This window comes from Poromitra crassiceps (assembly GCF_964638095.1).
Source record: "Poromitra crassiceps genome assembly, chromosome: 29".
Taxonomy (NCBI): domain Eukaryota; kingdom Metazoa; phylum Chordata; class Actinopteri; order Beryciformes; family Melamphaidae; genus Poromitra; species Poromitra crassiceps.
In genome coordinates, this window is record NC_139641.1 from 8,439,382 (window position 1) to 8,460,357 (window position 20,976).

Consider the following 20,976-nt stretch of genomic DNA (forward strand, 5'->3'; position numbering starts at 1 on the left):
TCAAATGAACAAAAAAGTGCAACAGAAGTGCAACTAGGGCTAAAAACCAATTGAAATAAGGCAGACTTGAATTACAGGCCTATATGTTTTTAAACAAGTTAATAATAATAATAATAATAATAATAATAATAATAATAATAATAATAATAATAATAATAATAATAAAACAAGTTAACCTGGTCATGCTAATCCAGTTTCAATAGTCTGAATTTAACTAATATGAAATAAAAAGGAATCACAGGCAGGCTATATGCTTTTTAGTTAAACTGGTCATAACTTTTAATTAAACTGGTGCCATGCTAATCCAGTTTCAATAATCTGAATTGAACTAAAATTAAATATGAAATGAAAAGGCAGACTTCTCTTGAATTACAGGCAGAGCATATGCTTCAGCTTGTTAAACAAGTAAAACTGGTCAGGCTAATCCAGTTTCAATAATCGGAATTTAACTCAAATGAAATATGGAAAAAAAAAAAAAAAAAATTGGCCAATGTCCGCGACCCAATCAAAACGGCCCCGCGACCCACCTTTGGGTCGCGACCCACCAGTTGAGAAACGCTGACTTATAGGATTTCAGTAATATTAGACCAGTTACTTTGTCAAGTAACTCAAGTTACAAATTGAGTTACATTTTATTAAATCAAACCACATATTTAACACATTCACTGCCAGCCGTTTTTTTTTTACTGTAGGTAGGTTCTGCCAGAGGGTTTTTTTGAGGATTCTGGCTCATCTTTCAAGACCTGAGGATTCTTTTCTGCTAAGATTTTGTGAACACACAATATCTCAAAAAAACTAATAGAATGTGTGCTTTCTCTGTCTAAAAGAGTTAGTTTGTAGAGTTAGTAGTTATGTAAGCATTAGCAGTTGAATACAGCATGGTTTCAGCGTCAGAAAAATTATTCAGAGATAAACGTGAAATTTGTGAAATTCGATAGAACAGTCACTTTAACCATTCATTTTTGGCATCAGTAAGACGTCAGACATCTAAACAATAGTTTTGAACAGTAATTTCCTCCATAACAGCAGGAAACCCCCCTCTGCTTCCAACTCCTCCCTCCGTGTGTGTCTTCTTGGCTGCAGCGGCCGTGTCACAAGCTCGTTGCTGCTGCTGTAACCTCGCGTCACCAGTCTCATTGCTTTGCTGCTGCTGTGCCTGTCTGCGCGGCCGCTCTTTGAGGAAGTCTGGATGGACTCGCTCGCTTCTTGGAGTTTTGGTTGAGAGCTTTGATGAAGCTTTTGCGATTCTGGTCATATTTATGCTGCGTGTTTCAAAGTGTGTTCCACCCGTAATCTATTATGCAAATTTGCAATCCCGCACCGCCAGCAATCAGCGCGAAAACGAAAGCGTTTTCGCCAATCCATTTTCATGAGAATGGCTTCAGTCACACTGCTTTTTGCTTGCCTTCCTCTAGTCAGGAAAGCACTGTCGCCACTTAGTGGGTCGGTGGAATGGGTTGTACACGTTGTACACGTCCAATACTTATATAAGAGATGTAAAAGGGTTAGATGCACATCCCACCGTCAAAAAAACAAAATCGATTTTTTTGACGTAAAAACACGTCATTGGCAGTGAACGTGTTAAAAAAGATACAATCATTTCCTAATCAAACTGTGTGTTTTTATGCAAATAACCACTATAGATGACAATAACAAAGGAAAAGAATATCATTTAGAATTTTGGACGGTTTGAACTGACTTCAAGGCGGTTGAAATAATTTTTCGGGATGGTTCCGGGTCGGCGATGTCATTCTGCTGCTGTTGTTGTTTCGCTAAAAGTAATGCAAAAGTAGTGTAATAAGTAACGAGTTACTCTACACAGACAGTAATATTGTAAAGTAACTTATTACTTTCAAATGAAAGTAACTAGTAATATGTAGTATATTACATTTTGAAAGTAACTTGCCCAACACTGGCTGTAAGTGTGAAGTGTTCAAAAGCATCAGTCTCAGTATGTGGATCACACTCTGTGATTTGCAGGAGAAAGCAGAGAGGTGAGGCGCGCGGAGCGGAGACAAACCAGGCTCCCTGAGGGGGGTCTGGCTCCGCCCCCACGCAGGCTCCAGACCCGTTAATAGAGTTTGACCTGAATCTAATTGGAGCTGCCTGGAAATGATGAGCCTGCACGGGACGGGACAGGAAGGAGGACAGGCGAGACGGAGACGTTTGTCTCACCTGACACCTCTCCCTTCATTTAGCACATTTGCATGTCATCGACAACAGTCAAATGAGGCCGGAGCAATGCATGCTGGGAAAAAACAAAGCAGCTTCTGTCCAGGAGTTTGACCAGACTGGGAAATAACCAGCAGACACTAGGCAATGAAGATGTGTCTACTCTGTAGGGCTGGACAATATAATCGATACGGCAATATATCGCGATATTTTATTTCCTGATACTGTATCGTACTGTATACTTGGATGCCAAGTATCGATATTCAAAAAAAAAAATATATATACTGTATATATATATATATATACTGTATATATATATTTTTTTGCAGGCCATGCCATGCCAGGCCTCTGCATCTGGTGATTCCCACCCCTAATCGATACTGTATCGATATTTCCCATATCGATGCGTTCAGTAACACTCAACACTCAGTAGTTTTGACTAAATTTGTCCACTAACTTATCAGTATAAAGTGATGTACATATTATTACACTACCTGGGTGGTACACAGTGTGTTGTATATTTAGCTCTATTATTGAATTTTGAGTAAATTGTCTAGAGTATTGCAATATATTGCAATATGTATTGTATCGCAATGTATCGTGATACAATCGTATCGCGACCCATGTATCGTGAATCGTGATTTGTATCGTATCGTGAGGTCCTTGCCAATACCCAGCCCTACTACTCTGACACTGTCTACTCCAGGGGTGGGCCATTATTTTTCATGGGGGGGCCACATGAAAAACCCAGATTGTTGCCGGGGGGCGAACAAATATTGTCATGCCGTTAACTCTCATCACTCAGGTCAGGCAGATATCACCTTATTTATGGGTTGTTATGATCAAGTCCTGAAATACATCATCTAAAATGAAGACCTTGAAAAGAATTCAAATGTCTTAAAGGGATAGTTCAGATGACATGAAGTGGGGATATGTGAGGTACTTGTTTTGATAGTCAGTTTATTAGCTACAGCAGGTCTGTGCACGACCAGAGTGGAGAAGCAGAGAGTACAGAAGCAAAGCTAAACCGCCCGGCAGGGTTTTGTGCAGCCACGACTTGGAGCCTTGCCACCGCCGAGCGGCGACAGCGAGACTGTGCATACTCCAACGTAACTCGTTCAAAACATGTCCAAAACGTTATCGTGTCGTTTACCAAGAACTTGCAATCATGTCGGTGGGGGAACATTTTATTGTCCGTCCATTTAAAAACTAATTCCGGTGAGCCTGCAGAAGGCTTTGCTAGATGAGGGACAAGCACTGTTAAATGAGGAAATGGCATTTCCTCATTCCTCACAACAAGGAGTTGACAGCGCTAGACGGCGCAGAGTCACATTTTCGACGTGCTGCACGCCCACTACGCCGAGTCAGCGCCGGCGATTTCGCTCAAGCATAATTTGCGCTTAAGCCGTGTACTGCTGAGAGAGGGGCCGTCAGCAAAACCTTTAGCGGACCTAAAACAAGGCCCACCTACTGGAAACAAATTGATATCAGCTTAAGTGTACGTTCTAGGGATGTTAATGATGAATCAACAATCGATGAATCACCGTTAAGAATTTGATCGATCAAACATTCATATATATTAACTGATTAATTCTACAATGTAGTAGGTAGGTTATGTGCTATTTTCTCATTTTTTGCTGAAATGATTTAACACCACAAGGGTCAAATTTAACTTTTGACCGCTTACAGAAGAATAAGAAAGTCAAGCAAGCAGGCAGAAAGTCCAGTGTGGGAGAATTACGCCCAAACAGACAACAGTATCCAGGACCCGCCAAGCGCCGTTGGCGCCCAGATTTTACGTTTTGACGGGTGACGCTCAGGGGTCCAAAATAGTCATCATGTCAAATTAAAACAGTGTGTTTTGATCTGCAGCCGGCTAACATGAGTGCTTCCTGAGGCTGTTTCATTCTGGCTCTCCCGTATAGGCTACCAAACTGACTCTGGAATGAAATGCAGTCGTCAATTTAGCGGAGGTAAATTGACAGCCTACGTCGGGCGAATCAAATCAATCGCTGTGCTTGTTGCCGACGCTCGTATGATGAGGAGATGAATCAAAATGCTTACCACAAATAAAGCCAAAGGGGAGCCGAGAGCGAGTGCAGGAGAGCTGACGCAGGTGCCAGGTGTGAGTGGGAGAGAAAGGTGCGTAGCCCAAGTTGTGCGCTGTCTGCACTGACGCTGTCACAGTTATTACTTTTAGCTGCGTTGTTTTTTCATCAAGGCCATGTCCAGAAGATATGGGTTCATGAGTGTCTGCAAATGCAGATAGATAGGCTACAGTAGGAGTATGCATGTTGTCTGTTTCAATAACAAATGCAGATAGATAGGCTACAGTAGGAGTATGCATGTTGTCTGTTTCAATAACAAATGCAGATAGATAGGCTACACTAGGAGCATGCATGTTGTCTGTTTCAATAACGAAAGCGTCCTTACCGAGAACGACGTGCCTGTTGAATGCCGACCAATTAAGTATTGTTGTTGCGAAATCGGCCTCTTGACAACACTGGAATAAAGATTGACTATAGAGAAATAAATGGATTCTTTAAATTATTTTATAACGTCCTTTGTTTAATAGTGGCCGGTAAATATTCGGGAACCTTACCGGCTGCATTGGCCGTCTTAATTAATTAATTAATTAATTATCTAATTAATCAATTAAAGAAATTGATTAAAATGTGTATGCCTAGTACATTATAACAACATTTTCAGCACTTTACCTTGCTATCAAACAGCCGTTTCGTTTGACACGTGTTTTACTCACTGACCCTGGAACTAATATGAATGGTGATGTGCGCAGCCAACACTCAGACTGGCCAGCCAGCGCCTCTCCCCCCTGCCTGTAGCCTCCCTCCTGTCCTGCAGAGGGCAGCACAGGTGGAGGTGAGGAGGTGGGGCCAGTCTTGTCTGATACTCCTCTTAAGCCTGTGGCTCTTAATCAGAAACAATCCTCTCAGAGATCCCAGAGACACCTTCTCCTCTCCCCTCTACACACGGGACACTTCCTGACAAGAGAGCAGGTAGGGGATCTGACTGGACCGGGCTGGATCTGAGTCTAGTCTAGCTAAGTCTGGTTTCTGTTGTGGACCTGAGGAGAGTCTTGTTCTGATGATCCAAGGTGAAAGGCCTATGTAGTGCTGAAACCACCTGTCAAGTCAGCTTTTCCCAAAGGATCCAACTGTCTTTGTGGAGGTAGGGGGGAGGTGTGTGTGTGTGTATGTGTGTGTGTGTGTGTGTGTGTGTGTGTGTGTGTGTGTGTGTGTGTGTGTGTGTGTGTGTGTGTGTGTGTGTGTGTGTGTGTGTGTGTGGTGGGGGTGGACTTCAAGTACTTTGTGTCAAGGATAACTTCACTTAAAAATAAGGAAGCAGCATGACGATATAAATTATATCGAACCGATAAATTATCAGCAGATGAATGTATCTAAAATGTATCTAGAAATGTAGAAATGTATCTTTATTGGCTATTATCGGTATCAGCTATAGCTGATATATGTTGGCTATAATAATATCTATACAAAGTGAGTAATGGAACTTAAGGCATTGCGATGTCTGATTTCACAGATCATGTCAAAGCATGTAATTTGGATTCAGAGGCAAAATGCTCTATAAAAGCCAAAGTATCTTTGTGAAGTTTTTTGATCTACTTTACTAGAAACAAGGCTAGGTGAAACCTAGCATATGTCCAGTGCAGAAAAGCGTTGACGAGCCTGTTGGTTGTAGCAGGCAGTGACATTGTTAAAGTGGAGGGCTGTCGGTGGCAAAAGTATGAAGGATATAATGGCAAATCAGTATGGTGAGAAAGCCTTAGAAAATAATTATTTAATTATGTAGTTGCATTTAATAAAACATTTTATTATAGTACATTCATGTGTGTGTGTGTGTGTGTGTTTGTGTGTGTGTATGTGTGCGCGTGTGTATTTATTGTGAAATTCTAAAAGATGTGTATTTGTCGCATTAAAAGGACCCCACCCCTCTGTATAGCCTCATGGTGCCTTTTCAACTTCTATTGTTCTAATTACATCTCTCCCAGACAGTTAGCAGTATCCCAAAATCATAAGTTCATGATGAAATTAGCCTACGCTGCGTTGCGGGCTTAAAAAAACCCATCAAATAAGTTTTGAGCAGCACAGTCCACACATGCTGTGTGCTGTGGTTTGGTGAAGTTTGGACAAAATTAGAAGGCGAAATAGCTATTTCTGTGAAATAGGCCCCACCCACAACACTTGGCAAGTCGATTATATCGCAACGGTGAGGTCTTTCAACAAACGGCAAAACAGGTTTTGTGCAGAACAGATGTGGTTTGGTGAAGATTTGACCAAATTTGAAGGAGAAATAGCGAAAAAATGCTTTTGGACAAAATTCTAAATTGCGGAAAATCTAGTTAGACGGAAATGGGTGTGGTCTATATAGAAAGAATGTTGATCGTAGAAGCTATGGTTCCAAAGTTATGGACCAAAACGTAAAGAGGGCAGCTATAGCGCCACCGTGAGGTCAATCGGTGTAATTTTTTAGGCCAGAGTAGAAGAGTACTCTATGAACCTATGTACCCAATTTGGGAACAGTCGCTCTTATGGTTTGTGAGCTACGGGTACTTATTGTTGCCATAGCGCCCCCTATAGTCAAAATGACAATTGTTTTTTTTATCAGCTCAGAGTACATAGCTGCACACCTGTACCAAGGTTCATTCGCAACGGACAATGCGTTCCGGAGTTAGGGCGATTTTTGTGAACTAGGCCACACCCACAAAAGTTCGGAAGTTGATTATAATATAATCTATCGATATAACGGTGCGGTCTTGAAAAAAAACTACAGGTTATTGTGAACTTCTTTTTAAAATACAAAAATGTTAGAAGGAGAGCTCCGCACATCTCTTTCTCGGGCAAGTGCGTCGGACAAGAAGCAAGTGTTCATAAAATGTATAAAAGGGAGTCCAAACTTGCAATAAGGATTTATTTTGTGATGTTTCGGTCACCGACCTTTTTCAAACAAGATGATTGTTTGAAAAAAGGTCGGTGACCGAAACGTCACCTGCTGGAAAAAAATTGTTATCGTGACGTGCATCCATACTTAAAAACAGTGCTACACTGTTTTGCTTTTTTGCTTGCACTCAGTAATATCTTATTAAAATACTGGGTGTGCAACACAACTGCCACATAGCTTAGTTATTAAACTTAACCGACACATTCTATTTACATTTGGTCATCTTCGCGCACCACTCAAATTTGTGAGGGAACACTACTATACAAGTACTGGAGCAGTAGCAGCTGTTTGCCACCGTGCGCTGCGCTCGAAGTTCAAATGATTTAAATGTTGACCTACTTAGCGCTGAGCTTTCTCCGCTCTACATGGCGGTGAGAGAAGAGAAGATGGCTTGAAGGCAGCTTAAGGGGAGAAATGGCAAAACTCACAAAGCTGATGAAGTCTTGTGATGCTAGTTAGCCGTAGCGTGTCTTGTGATGCTAGTTAGCCGTAGCGTGTCTTGTGATGCTAGTTAGCCGTAGCGTGTCTTGGGATGCTAGTTAGCCGTAGCGTGTCTTGTGATGCTAGTTAGCCGTAGCGTGTCTTGTGATGCTAGTTAGCCGTAGCGTGCCTTGTGATGCTAGTTAGCCGTAGCGTGTCTTGTGATGCTAGTTAGCCGTAGCGTGTCTTGTGATGCTAGTTAGCCGTAGCGTGCGGTGCCGTTGTGCCTGGAGGACGTTGTTTGCTCTGCTGCAGGCCTGGAGCGGTGTGACACCTCCATCCTGTTCTCTCTGTTTCTGTGTTTGGATTTGATTGTGATCTGTTTGATTGTGAGTGATCTGTTCTCTCTGTCTCTCAAGCCTGTTCTGCTGGCCTCCTGCTGGTGTAGCTGCAGCCTCTGAGCTTCCCAGTTGGTCGGTTAGAACATTGGCTCGGCCTCAGTCTGGAATAAAGTAGTAGAGTGTAAAACAAAAGTGCAAAGCCATTCTCTGAAAAAATATCAAATCACAACTTTTTGATGGCAGAATCCAGAAATACTAAGCCATACCATACAGTTTATTTTATTTGAGATCTTATTCTTTTTTTCTCAATCTTGAATGTTTCTTTTTCACAAACGCTTCCAATTTCACAATCAAAGTGCTTGGCCAAGTTATAAGCATGGATTGGCAAAACTCTATTGTGGCTCTGTAGTGAGTGACTTGCCAGAGTATGCAGCTTCTTAGAAAGTCTTAAAATAAATCTCCTGAAATGTAATTAGTGAAATTGAGAGTGATGAGAGGTCTTCAATAAGGGTAGTTGTTGCCTTTGAGTCTTAACTCAGGGTTTAGCCGTCTTAAAAATGTTTGTTCTCAGTGTGGCTACTTTTCTAGTGATAAAGACAACAACTAGGAAGAGAATTGCTGCTGTTTTTATACACTTAAGGCTTATTCTAGGGGGCAGTTGGTCTTTAAACATTGTTTAAACTGACAGTACTATAAGCCTTAACCCATTGATACCTGATGCAGCATTTGCGTGTATATCCCTCATTTGTGTGTGTATCCCTTTAAGACTTAAGTCTTAAAGGGATACACACACAAATGCTGCATCAGGTATCAATGGGTTAAAGCAGGATTGTTTTTCTGCATAGAGATATTTTGGGCACCCCCCCCCCCCCCCACAGGTCTGATATGTTTGAGTTCAGGTCAGGACAACCCTGACTGCACACGAGCTCAAAATCCATTTCAGATCATTTCAAAGTTAAAGTCCCACAGTTCAGTTGTACCTTCAAATGGTTCCTGATTTCTCTGTAAAAACACATTGATCCATAAGTTATGACAATGACTGATCTGTTTCAGATCAACACAACTCTGGCAACAGTACACTGTGTGTGTGTGTGTGTGTGTGTGCGTGTGCGTGTGTGTGCGCGTGTGTGTGTGTGTACTACACACCAACTCAAAATCAAGCTTTTCCCCCCTTGTATTAATTTAGAGAGTTTCAAAGTTAAAATTCTCACATTTGTATGTTGAAATGACTTTGGGTGCTGTGAAAACACGTTGCTCCGTCATTTCTGACAATGTCCGATTTGTGTTCAGTGTAACCCTGACAACACACTAACCCAAATGCCAAGTCTGAGCCAGGAAAACCCCTGTTACACTGTCGTGTGTGTGTGTGTGTGTGTGTGTGTGTGTGTGTGTGGCATCTGTGTTTGTTTCTGTATTTAACAGTCAAGGAAGAGGGAAGTGACAGACTCTCACCTGTCTGTTTCACCTGTCTTTCAACTCTTACACCTGATTTACACACCTGCTATTAAAATGCCTCCTGTATCCGGACACCTTATCTGGATCATAAACCATCCCAGATCTTGCCTTCACGTTACGTTACGTTCACGTTTGGATGCATTTCATGGTGGTGGTGACTTGACATGCTGCTGACATTTCCTCCACACACCAGATCAAGTAGGGCCATGTGATTTTCGCAATACATAAAATAGACATAATTATTGTAGTAATTGTAGTAAATGATTTCATAATTGTAAAATAGGCCTACAGAAATCATTCCTTTTTCAATTGGAGGTGTTTCGAGAGGGGGGTCAGTCTTACCATGGGACCCCATGTGTTTTCACTTTGAGAAACATAAGTCATCAAAAAATATACATATATCACAATCCTAACCCCTAAATTTAAATTTAAATGAAAAAAAAGAAAGAATTAGAGAAAAATAAGGGATTTCATATGGCCCTACTACTGTATAAAGACTTTTCATATGGCCCTACTACTGTATAAAGACTTTTCATATGGCCCTACTACTGTATAAAGACTTTTCATATATCCCTACTACTGTATAAAGACTTTTCATATGGCCCTACTACTGTATAAAGACTTTTCATATGGCCCTACTACTGTATAAAGACTTTTCATATGGCCCTACTACTGTATAAAGACTTTTCATATGGCCCTACTACTGTATAAAGACTTTTCATATGGCCCTACTACTGTATAAAGACTTTTCATATGGCCCTACTACTGTATAAAGACTTTTCATATGGCCCTACTACTGTATAAAGACTTTTCATATGGCCCTACTACTGTATAAAGACTTTTCATATGGCCCTACTACTGTATAAAGACTTTTCATATGGTCCTACTACTGTATAAAGACTTTTCATATGGCCCTACTACTGTATAAAGACTTTTCATATGGTCCTACTACTGTATAAAGACTTTTCATATGGTCCTACTACTGTATAAAGACTTTTCATATGGCCCTACTACTGTATAAAGACTTTTCATATGGCCCTACTACTGTATAAAGACTTTTCATATGGCCCTACTACTGTATAAAGACTTTTCGTACGGCCCTACTACTGTATAAAGACTTTTCATATGGCCCTACTACTGTATAAAGACTTTTCATATGGCCCTACTACTGTATAAAGACTTTTCATATGGTCCTACTACTGTATAAAGACTTTTCATACGGTCCTACTACTGTATAAAGACTTTTCATACGGTCCTACTACTGTATAAAGACTTTTCATATGGCCCTACTACTGTATAAAGACTTTTCATATGGCCCTACTACTGTATAAAGACTTTTCATATGGCCCTACTACTGTATAAAGACTTTTCATATGGCCCTACTACTGTATAAAGACTTTTCATATGGCCCTACTACTGCATAAAGACTTTTCATATGGCCCTACTACTGTATAAAGACTTTTCATATGGCCCTACTACTGTATAAAGACTTTTCATATGGCCCTACTACTGTATAAAGACTTTTCATATGGCCCTACTACTGTATAAAGACTTTTCATATGGCCCTACTACTGTATAAAGACTTTTCATATGGCCCTACTACTGTATAAAGACTTTTCCACTCTGAACTGTCAGGAACCAACTCAGTGTTTGGTGGAATGCTTGTCTGCTTTTCTGTTCTGAAGTGGATGAGAAATTCCATGAATTCACTCACTAGTGGACAGACAGAGACAGACAGACAGACAGACAGAGACAGACAGAGACAGACAGACAGACAGAGACAGCCAGACAGACAGACAGACAGACAGACAGCCATACAGAGACAGACAGACAGACAGACAGACAGCCACACAGAGACAGACAGACAGACAGACAGCCAGACAGACAGACAGCCAGGCAGACAGCCAGCCAACCAGACAGCCAGACAGAGACAGACAGACAGCCAACCAGACAGACAGACAGACAGCCAGACAGCCAGCCAACCAGATAGACAGACAGACAGAGACAGACAGACAGACAGACAGACAGCCAGAGACAGACAGACAGACAGACAGACAGACAGCTAGCCAACCAGACAGACAGACAGAGACAGACAGACAGACAGACAGAGACAGACAGCCACACAGAGCCAGACAGCCAAACGTAGACAGACAGCCACACATAGACAGACAGACAGACAGACAGAGACAGACAGACAGCCACACATAGACAGACAGACAGACAGACAGAGACAGACAGACAGCCACACATAGACAGACAGACAGACAGAGACAGACAGACAGACAGACAGACAGACAGACAGACAGACAGACAGCCACACATAGACAGACAGACAGACAGACAGAGACAGACAGACAGCCACACATAGACAGACAGACAGAGACAGACAGACAGCCACACATAGACAGACAGACAGACGGACACACATAGACAGACAGACAGACAGACAGACAGACGGACACACAGAGACAGACAGACACACATAGACAGACAGACAGACAGACAGACAGACAGACACACAGAGACAGACAGACAGACAGACGGACACACAGAGACAGACAGACAGACAGACACACAGAGACAGACAGACAGACAGACGGACACACAGAGACAGACAGACACACATAGACAGACAGACAGACAGACAGACAGACAGACACACAGAGACAGACAGACAGACAGACGGACACACAGAGACAGACAGACAGACAGACACACAGAGACAGACAGACAGACGGACACACATAGACAGACAGACAGACAGACAGCCACACAGAGACATACAGACACACAGAGACAGACAGACAGACGGACACACAGAGACAGACAGACAGACAGCCACACAGAGACAGACACACAGAGACAGACAGCCAGCCAGCCAACCAGACAAATGACCTTATTGGCAGTTACATTATTCTCAGTGTAAATGCGCTCAGTGATGAGCTGATCCGTGATACCATAACTTGTAGAACACTGGTGTATATGAAACTCTAGAAGACCACGTCAGACCTCCTCCTGTGTGTCCTGTGTTGTGATCTAACAGACACCCAGGAGCCAACGCCAGCAAATAACAATGAATCAACATATTGGACGCTTTCAACTTGACAACATAAACATTCTAAATTCCCCCCATCTTACTTCCTGTTGCAGTGTTTGCTAGTACAATAGCTGACAGCAAATAAGCTAGGTTCCAAACAGGTTCCACATTCTGTGAGAACCGTCTATACAGTCATGTCCAGCAGCTCCCACAGGACCTCTGCCTACAACCAGTCAGGTCCATCAATAGAGCCCGACCCATATATCGCTCCACCCATATTGGCCGATAACCGATATATCGGTATCGGCCGATATGTTGGCCGATATGCTGATATTTTTTTATTTTGTATTTTTTAAGTTATAGACAGCATGTTGTGTATGGAGCACTCAATTCACTGGAAAGTGGTTTTAATAAGGTGCAGTGACTAACGTTTCGACGCACAGCGTCTTCATCAACCACTTTCCAGTGAATTAGAGTGCTCCAGAATCTTCCTTCTTTATTCTACTGTCCTGTTCTGAGAGCACCAACCTCCCACTGCGGAGGGGCTGACGCGCAAGAGACTCCTTCTACAGCATGTTGTGTATATTTGATCTTTTTTCTTCATTCAAGTTAGATTTTATATTTGTTCTATTTAGTTGTTTTTGTATTTCTAGTTATTTATAATTGTTAAATCCCCAGTTCAGTTTACTGTTTCATTGCATTGATGTCATTTTGGACAATGAGTTTATTAGCTGTAAAATATCCTGCCTACATTACATATCTCAAGTCATGTCAAGTCATATCTTTGTCAAGTGTTTGATATCTGAGGGATCATTGCAAAATAATTGTGTCATATAATGGTGTATTATATAATATAAGAATATCGGCCGATATATCGATATCGGATTTTTTTTACTCCCTAATATCGGTATCGGCATCGGCCTCCAAAATCCAGTATCGGTCGGCCTCTAGACCTGATCTCTACAGTCTTAATCCAACATGTCATCCTCTTTTCTTCAACAGTAGTGATACCATTTAGTAATCTGATTACTGTAATCCATGCTGGTATCCAGGTAAGCTTAGTATCATGCAGTGGTATAGAGGCTGGCTCTGTCTGCTGAGTAGGATTACAGATTGATGCTATCACGATAATTCCTGCCTGTGTGGTTGGATTATGCTGTTTGGTGTTGGCCTTTGTTTTAAACACAGAAGGAAAAATCACAATATTAGATATAAAGTAATGTCACTTGTTCTTTATTTATATTATTGTTCGTCAACTCGGCGTTAAATCTCAGCCTGTCAGAAGTCTGTTGGCAACGGTCTGGAGGTTAGAGATTGAAGCAGCATTGTAAGCATAAGGTCGGTTGAGTTTGAATTCTTGGTGACTGGTTAGTAAATCTACACAGGGAGCTGGAAGAGAGGCAGGTCTTCCCTGGACAGATGTGCTCTAGACTCTAGAACCCCTCTAGAATCTAGAGGTGAATGACTGTTTAATGATGAGGCTTCTCCTGGTTTTGATCATATTGGGGATATGGTGTTTACATGGAACACAGAGACATCTGCTTATTCATATCCCTGTATACATGATAAGTAGTACTAGTATCCCGGTTACTTGTTACTGCATGCTATCTGCTAGGGGTGGGAATCACCAGATGCCCACGATACGATACTAAAACGATACTTGAGTCACGATACGATAGTATTGCGATATATCGCCGATATTGAGATATATTGAATATTGCCATATTTCGATATATTGTCTAACTCCTTGATAGAGAATGGAATTTCACCACTCCTCATCCGCATTATAATGATTCAAACAGCTTATGTCATTCACCTTTTTGGGCCAAGACAACGAGGGATTCCCTGGGATTCCCTGGGATTCCCTCTTCTTCACAGGTGCCTGGTCTCCGTTCACGCGCTGCTTCCTTCCTTCATTGTAGGCAGCACCTCTGCTCAGCATTTCAGTGCTTTACTCTCCTCACTGAAAGACACAACTGTTTCCTCATCGCTCCACAAGTGTTGGACATTTTCTGTTGCATGGTTTGGCTGAAGCCGCGCCTGCACAGGCATTCAGCAGCGCTAAGAAACCAGGATAAGATCAGATGTATACATTACATGCAACAGTATCCCGGTTTCTCTCGGAAGGGCTGATCTAGTGTCCTCTAGAGAGAGAGTGGCGTCAGCGGAGGAGCAAAATGCGAGACTCATTAGCCAATGAACAGCCAGGAATGGGTCTCGCGCTACTTTTGCATGCTAAAATAAAGCTGATAATGTACAATTTGATTCAAGGGGGGAAAAAAACTTTCAGAGTACAACACAAACTGTCTATTTTGCTGCAACTCGACAGTGCTGCTTTAATCCAGGACCTTACTTCCTGGAACTCTTGAGAGTAAAAAACTGGTCCATTGGAGTGAATGGAGATGTCGGGACTCTTCTATCTACACGGCTCTGGGCTGATCTAGGTTTCTGATATCAGGATATGATTTTTACATCATAACCGGGATACTCGTGTCCATGTAAGCACTGTGTCTTCTTGCTGGATAAAGAAGTGTAAGTTGTGTACTTTGTGTGTTTGTGTTGATGTGTTGATGTGTGGTTAAATGAAGTGTACTCTCTCTGTGTGTTTGTGTTGCAGCCTTCCCAGAGTCACCCCTCCAGTGAAGATGAGACCATGGTCCCGGTACTAGCCTCCAAAAAAGCCAGTGAACTCCCCGTCAACGAGGTCGCGTGTGTCCTGAAGGTGCGTGCTAACTGCTAACCCACACTAGGGCCGTCACTTTTTATTCGAAATTCGAATATTAACTTTGAATGTGGGGGAGGAGGGGCATGTTCGAATGTAATTTGCCATGTTCTTTTTTATTTTATTTATTTTTTTATTAACCAAAATTAACCAACAGCTGCTTGCTGGTAATGTTATTCCCATGTCAGAAAAAGTCTCCAGATTTGTCACGTTAGTCTCTTCTGAGAAAGATTGTCTCCAGGAGGGTCTGAAAAGTTGTCTCGAGTTGGATGCAGCCAAGTTTGTGAGGCAGTGTTGTGACTGTGAGCGTCCAAGCTAACACAGCAGCGGAGAGGAGCTGACTGACGTGACCATGAGGACAGCTGAGGATTTTTTTTTTATATTCTTTTAATATTTTATATTATATTATATATATTTATACGATGTAACCGGCAGGCACGGACTGCATAATCGGGCACGTCGGGCCGATGCCCGGTGGCCTGGCCTGCAATTTTTTTTTTTTTTTTTTTTAACCAAAAAACTTTGAATATATTCAAACATTTTGCGGGCAATTCGAAGTTCGTTCGAACTTTATTTTGGGAAAAAGTGACAGCCCTAACCCACACAGACTCCATTCAACCTGAGGGGATTTCACTGCTGCTTAGTAAAGATGAGGAGCACTGAGCTCTGCTTTGCCTCACGCTTTTCTATCATCCTGTCAGGATTTATTGGGCTGATTCTGACCGATCGCTCTATTTATTTGATTTCATATTTGATTTAGTTTATAGAAAAGTTCAATTCAGTCATGTTTATAGCCCCTTACCACAAGGCATGCCTCACAGGGCTTTACATGTGTAACATTTACATGATCATCACAGTCATACATCATATATTAACATAGGTTACATACATAATACATACTACACATTTTTGTGACATGGGATACGACACGATACTACACAAACACAGAATGTCTTTGGACTGGGGGAGGGGAAACAGGCAAACACGGGGAGAACATCTAAAGTAAGTCCACATACCACACACCTTCTTGCTGTGAGGCGACAGTACTAACCACTGAGCCACCGGGCCGTGGACAATGTGCACATGAATTGAGTATTGCAAAATAAAAAGATGGCTACACCAGATTTAGCAGAAAAGCTCATTTCCATCCATAGTCCTTGACAGAAAACAAACATGACAAGAATGACAATAGAAAACATCACAACATGATCACACAGTCAGAGTAAGAAACATGATCCTGTGTTGATATATCATTTGACACAACATATTGATTGAAAGTGATTTGAGTACAAGCTGAAGTCATTCACAAGTTTCCAGCACAAAACCAGTCCAGCAGGTTAGGGGTTAGGCCTTGGCCACACTGATCCGTGGTGTCTGTCCGTGTCCGTGTGCGTTCATTTCTCTGTTCACTTCCATTCATTTTCAATGACAGCTGTCCCGACTGTCCGTGGAGCACTCAGAAGCGTACGTATCCAGAAAATTTGCATACGTTTTGATGGACAGAAAGTTGAAGAGGGATGAACTTTTTCTGGATGGACGTATCGGATGGTCGGATGGTCGGATAGTCACTGTCCGTTTAGCCAATCAGAGTCGAGGTCTCGAGAGGAGCCTTTCCGAGATTTGTTTCAACTTTTCAAAGAAGATGGCGGCCGAGGCGGTGAAGGAGGCTATAATTAATGCTGTGTGTACACCATCCCGCTGTTGTACAACGTGATAGTCAGTGTCACCGTCTGATTTCACCATCTACTCTGGTCATTCGGTGGCATTTTATTGCCACATAAGTAACGTAGCGCACAGAGCTAACAGCTAGCTGACGCCAGCTTTCTTCTTCTCTCGGTTTATAGGCGGGTCGCTGACACCTTCAAGGTGCTTACCGCCACCTGCTGTACAAGTAGGTTACTTGTACATGCAACGGACATAAATCTATCTGTCTATCCTTTCTGTCCATTTTCTGACGGATCAGTGTGGCCAAGGCCTTAGGGTTAGGGTTTAGGGTTTAGGGTTAGGCTGTGTTCACACACAGCACCCAAGCCTTGCCTACGCCTTGCCTTTACCCACGCTTTTAAATAGGCGTCCTTTTTAGTCAATGAGGCTGTGTACACAGGGCGCCTCAACGTGAACCTTGCGTGCCGTGTACCCACGCCTCGCCTGAGCTGCGCCGATTTGATCCAATCATGAAAAGTACAAACACTTCCATCATGGCCCCTGGTCTTATAAAAACATGACATACAGTAACGCATAACATCAGGTAAACAATACAGAACAATGGAGGATAAAAAGAAGAGACATAAACCAACATACCATAACACATTAGCTTACTCACTAAGAATCTTTTCAGAAGGTTTTTAAAACCATTCAGAGAATTTGCAGCCTTCATTTCATTAGGGATCTTGATCCACTCCTCTCCCCCGTATAGAGTAGAGGAGGGTACTTCTCCCAACTTAGCTTTTCACATTGGGTAGTTTCATATCTGCTACACTAGCTCTTGTGTTCAGGCTGTTTCATATCTGCTACACGAGCTCTTGTGTTCAGGCTGTTTCATATCTGCTACACGAGCTCTTGTGTTCAGGCTGTTTCATATCTGCTACACTAGCTCTTGTGTTCAGGCTGTTTCATATCTGCTACACTAGCTCTTGTGTTCAGGCTGTTTCATATCTGCTACACTAGCTCTTGTGTTCAGGCTGTTTCATATCTGCTACACTAGCTCTTGTGTTCAGGCTGTTTCATATCTGCTACACGAGCTCTTGTGTTCAGGCTGTTTCATATCTGCTACACGAGCTCTTGTGTTCAGGCTGTTTCATATCTGCTACACGAGCTCTTGTGTTCAGGCTGTTTCATATCTGCTACACGAGCTCTTGTGTTCAGGCTGTTTCATATCTGCTACACGAGCTCTTGTGTTCAGGCCGTTTCATATCTGCTACACTAGCTCTCGTGTTCAGGCTGTTTCATATCTGCTACACTAGCCCTCGTGTTCAGGCTATGAGTGTCTCCAACAAACTTGGTGAAATAATTACGACGGTCATGTCATATTTTATAGACCATGATAAGTTTAAACAACAACTCCATTTTCTACGGGGAGCCAATTTAATGAAAGTTGAAAAGGTTTCTAAAGTCTTGACTTGAGATCTTGTGTTTGTGTCAATGACTCAGATTGAAAGTGATGAGGTTTCATCCAGCAGACGACTGAATTTAAATTCTGTTTTCTGAATTTGTATGGACTGAATTTATTGAACGTTGAAACTGATTATAGAAATCAAACTCATGATGCTCTTACCGAGTTTTTATCCTATTAAAACCATACTGCATTGAAAAGGCCTAGATATTTAGTTTTCTTTAAGATATTAAATTGAGGGGTGGTGCAGTGGTAAGCGCTCCCACGTGCTTTGTTTCAATTGATACTGCACTTGTGATTTGACTTGACTTGCTGATCTACATGTAGACTTGAGACTTGACATTAATGACAGGGACTAGACCTGCTGTGGACTGTAGTTATTAAGTTGACTCGTTCGTGTGTGTGTGTGTGTGTGTGTGTGTGTGTGTGTGTGTGTGTGTGTGTGTGTGTGTGTGTGTGTGTGCGTGTGTGTGTGTGTAGGCCCACCTGCAGCTGGGTCTGAGCCAGGAGGAGGTGTTACGGAGGAGAGCGTATCATGGCTGGAACGAGTTTGACATCAGTGAGGAGGAGCCGCTATGGAGGAAATACATTTCCCAGGTACCCCTGCTTCACCTGCCTCACACACCAGCTCCCCAAAACAGAGCCAACCCGGATTTCCCCCCCAGGTTTTCCATTGATTTGATTGTTTTTCTCATATCTATATTTTGTGTCTGTTATGTCTTTTATATTGTTTACATTTAACAGTTGTCACTTTTTTAATGCACATTATAACAGGGTTTTACCTGCATAGAGAATGACGAGGCTGCCACCTCTGTTAAATTTGGTGCCACCTTCAGCTCTCAACAAAACTCTGACAGGTGTTTTCATGGAAAACACTCTTTTCTAACAAGCGTTGCAGTCGGTGGATTTCTGTCATTTGTAATTGCAGCATTACGCCGATGTGTCGACAATTAAATGTTAAATATTCTTTAATAAAGTTATTTGTTTAAAAAAGCAGCCTTCTGAGTAGGGGTCCACAAAAAATCGATTCTGAAAGGATCGCGATTCTTAATGCCACGATTCCTGGATCGATTCCAAACTCCCAAGAATCGATTCTTAAAATTGTAAAAAAAAAAAAAAAAAAAAAATGTTTACAGTGCACCTGAACGCAACATGCAAGATACCGGCTGAATAAGTGTCCAAATGTTCATGTCATTTGTGTACTGTACTGCCACGGTGCCACCACCTCTTGCACTTAAGAACTCTGGTTAATGTATTCCCCCCAAAAGTCTACAGATCCCCCCCAGCCTATAAATCCAGCTTATCTGAAGAACATAAGGGGGGAATTCCCCCCTAGTTTGCAAAATGAATTTAGGCCCTGACTGTAATACAGAAGTTGAATTTGAAGTTCAGCATTAATACATTTGTCATTTTTTGTCTTATATTTACCTTTGTGTGTTATTATAAAACTACATAATTGAGAATCGATTCTCGATTCTGGAATCGAGAATCGTTGGAATCGAGAATCCATTCTGGAATCGGATCGTGACCCCAGGAATCGGAATCGGATCGGATCGTGGCTTAGCCGGATCGGAGCACCCCTACTTCTGAGTACCTTTGCATAGCTATATTTTCATTCCAGCGGCAAAACAATTACTATATATCGGCCGTCTATCGGTAATCTGGGAATTTTCCCACATTAAAATCGGTATCGGTCTCAAAAATCCTACATCGGTCAGGCTCTAGTACCACATCCGCCTCATTTTGAGCCAGGAAAAAGCCTGTAAGAATGAGTGTTATAAATAAACCCTGTAATAATAACTTGACATATCATCTTTAAAAACAGAGTTTACTAAGGGCTGTGACAGTCCAAACAAAAGACATTTTCATGATCCTGTTCTGCTCAAATGTAATCGTTTTGTGAAGCAGTTTCCTGGTTTGGAAAGATGCTATAATGAATCAAGTCTTAACAGTACACACACGTGTGTTTGTGTGTGGACTGTAGGGCTGCGTGAGTAATTGTGATGAAATCGCGATCTCGATTCATGCCTCTCTATGCAATCTCATTCCTGAATGACAACGATTCTGCTGCATGCTTAAATCATTAGGGACATCCCTTGTATCATATCCAACGCTCCTAGAGATGAACTCATTGAGTGCCAATGACGACTATAGTCGTCAATTCAAATAGTAGCGTAGAGTGCCAATGACGACTAAAGTCGTCAATTGCGTTTTTTGACGGTGGGACGTGGATCAAAGCCTGATGCATCTCCTCTAAAGGTATGGGGGATTTTGAAGGTGTAGAAGCTATTTTACGGACCCATTAGGTGGCGACAGTGCTCTCCGGATTAGAGAAAGATGAGAAAAAAGAGTAGAAGAAGCCGTGTGGGGAAACGGAAATGCTGTAACGTTAGCTGTGCCTGTGAACAGCAGCCAATCTGCTGCCACAATTGAGCCCCTCCGTCTCCGCTGCGATAGCCCATCCACATGATTAGTTGCCAGAAAAGGAGCACGACACCAGCGTCTTTCTGAAAAGCCAAATCATTCTCAGTTGGAAGCGCTGGGAGCCGGCGAACAAAAACGGCGGAATGATGTGAAAATAGAGCTGGGTGCAGCGCACTTTGAAACGTGCAGAGCAAACGTGCAGCAGAGAGCCACCAGAGACACACCCACGGAGGAGTTTGCAGTTGAGGGGGGTGGGGCACGCAGGGCAGCATACAACACCGACCCAGACAGCAGGCTAGATAGACAGATTGGCAAA

General features: G+C 42.3%; 1 protein-coding gene across 1 annotated transcript in view; it reads left to right on the forward strand.

The window, feature by feature from the left end:
• The window catches only part of LOC310800040 (calcium-transporting ATPase type 2C member 1-like), a 183,865-nt gene that overhangs the window by 59,843 nt on the left and 103,046 nt on the right, over window positions 1-20,976 (forward strand). The window contains exons 2-3 of the mRNA XM_083662633.1: window positions 15,020-15,124; window positions 18,717-18,833. Of these exons, the coding sequence (XP_083518759.1) occupies window positions 15,020-15,124; window positions 18,717-18,833 (222 nt within the window). The remainder of the gene's footprint in view (window positions 1-15,019; window positions 15,125-18,716; window positions 18,834-20,976) is intronic.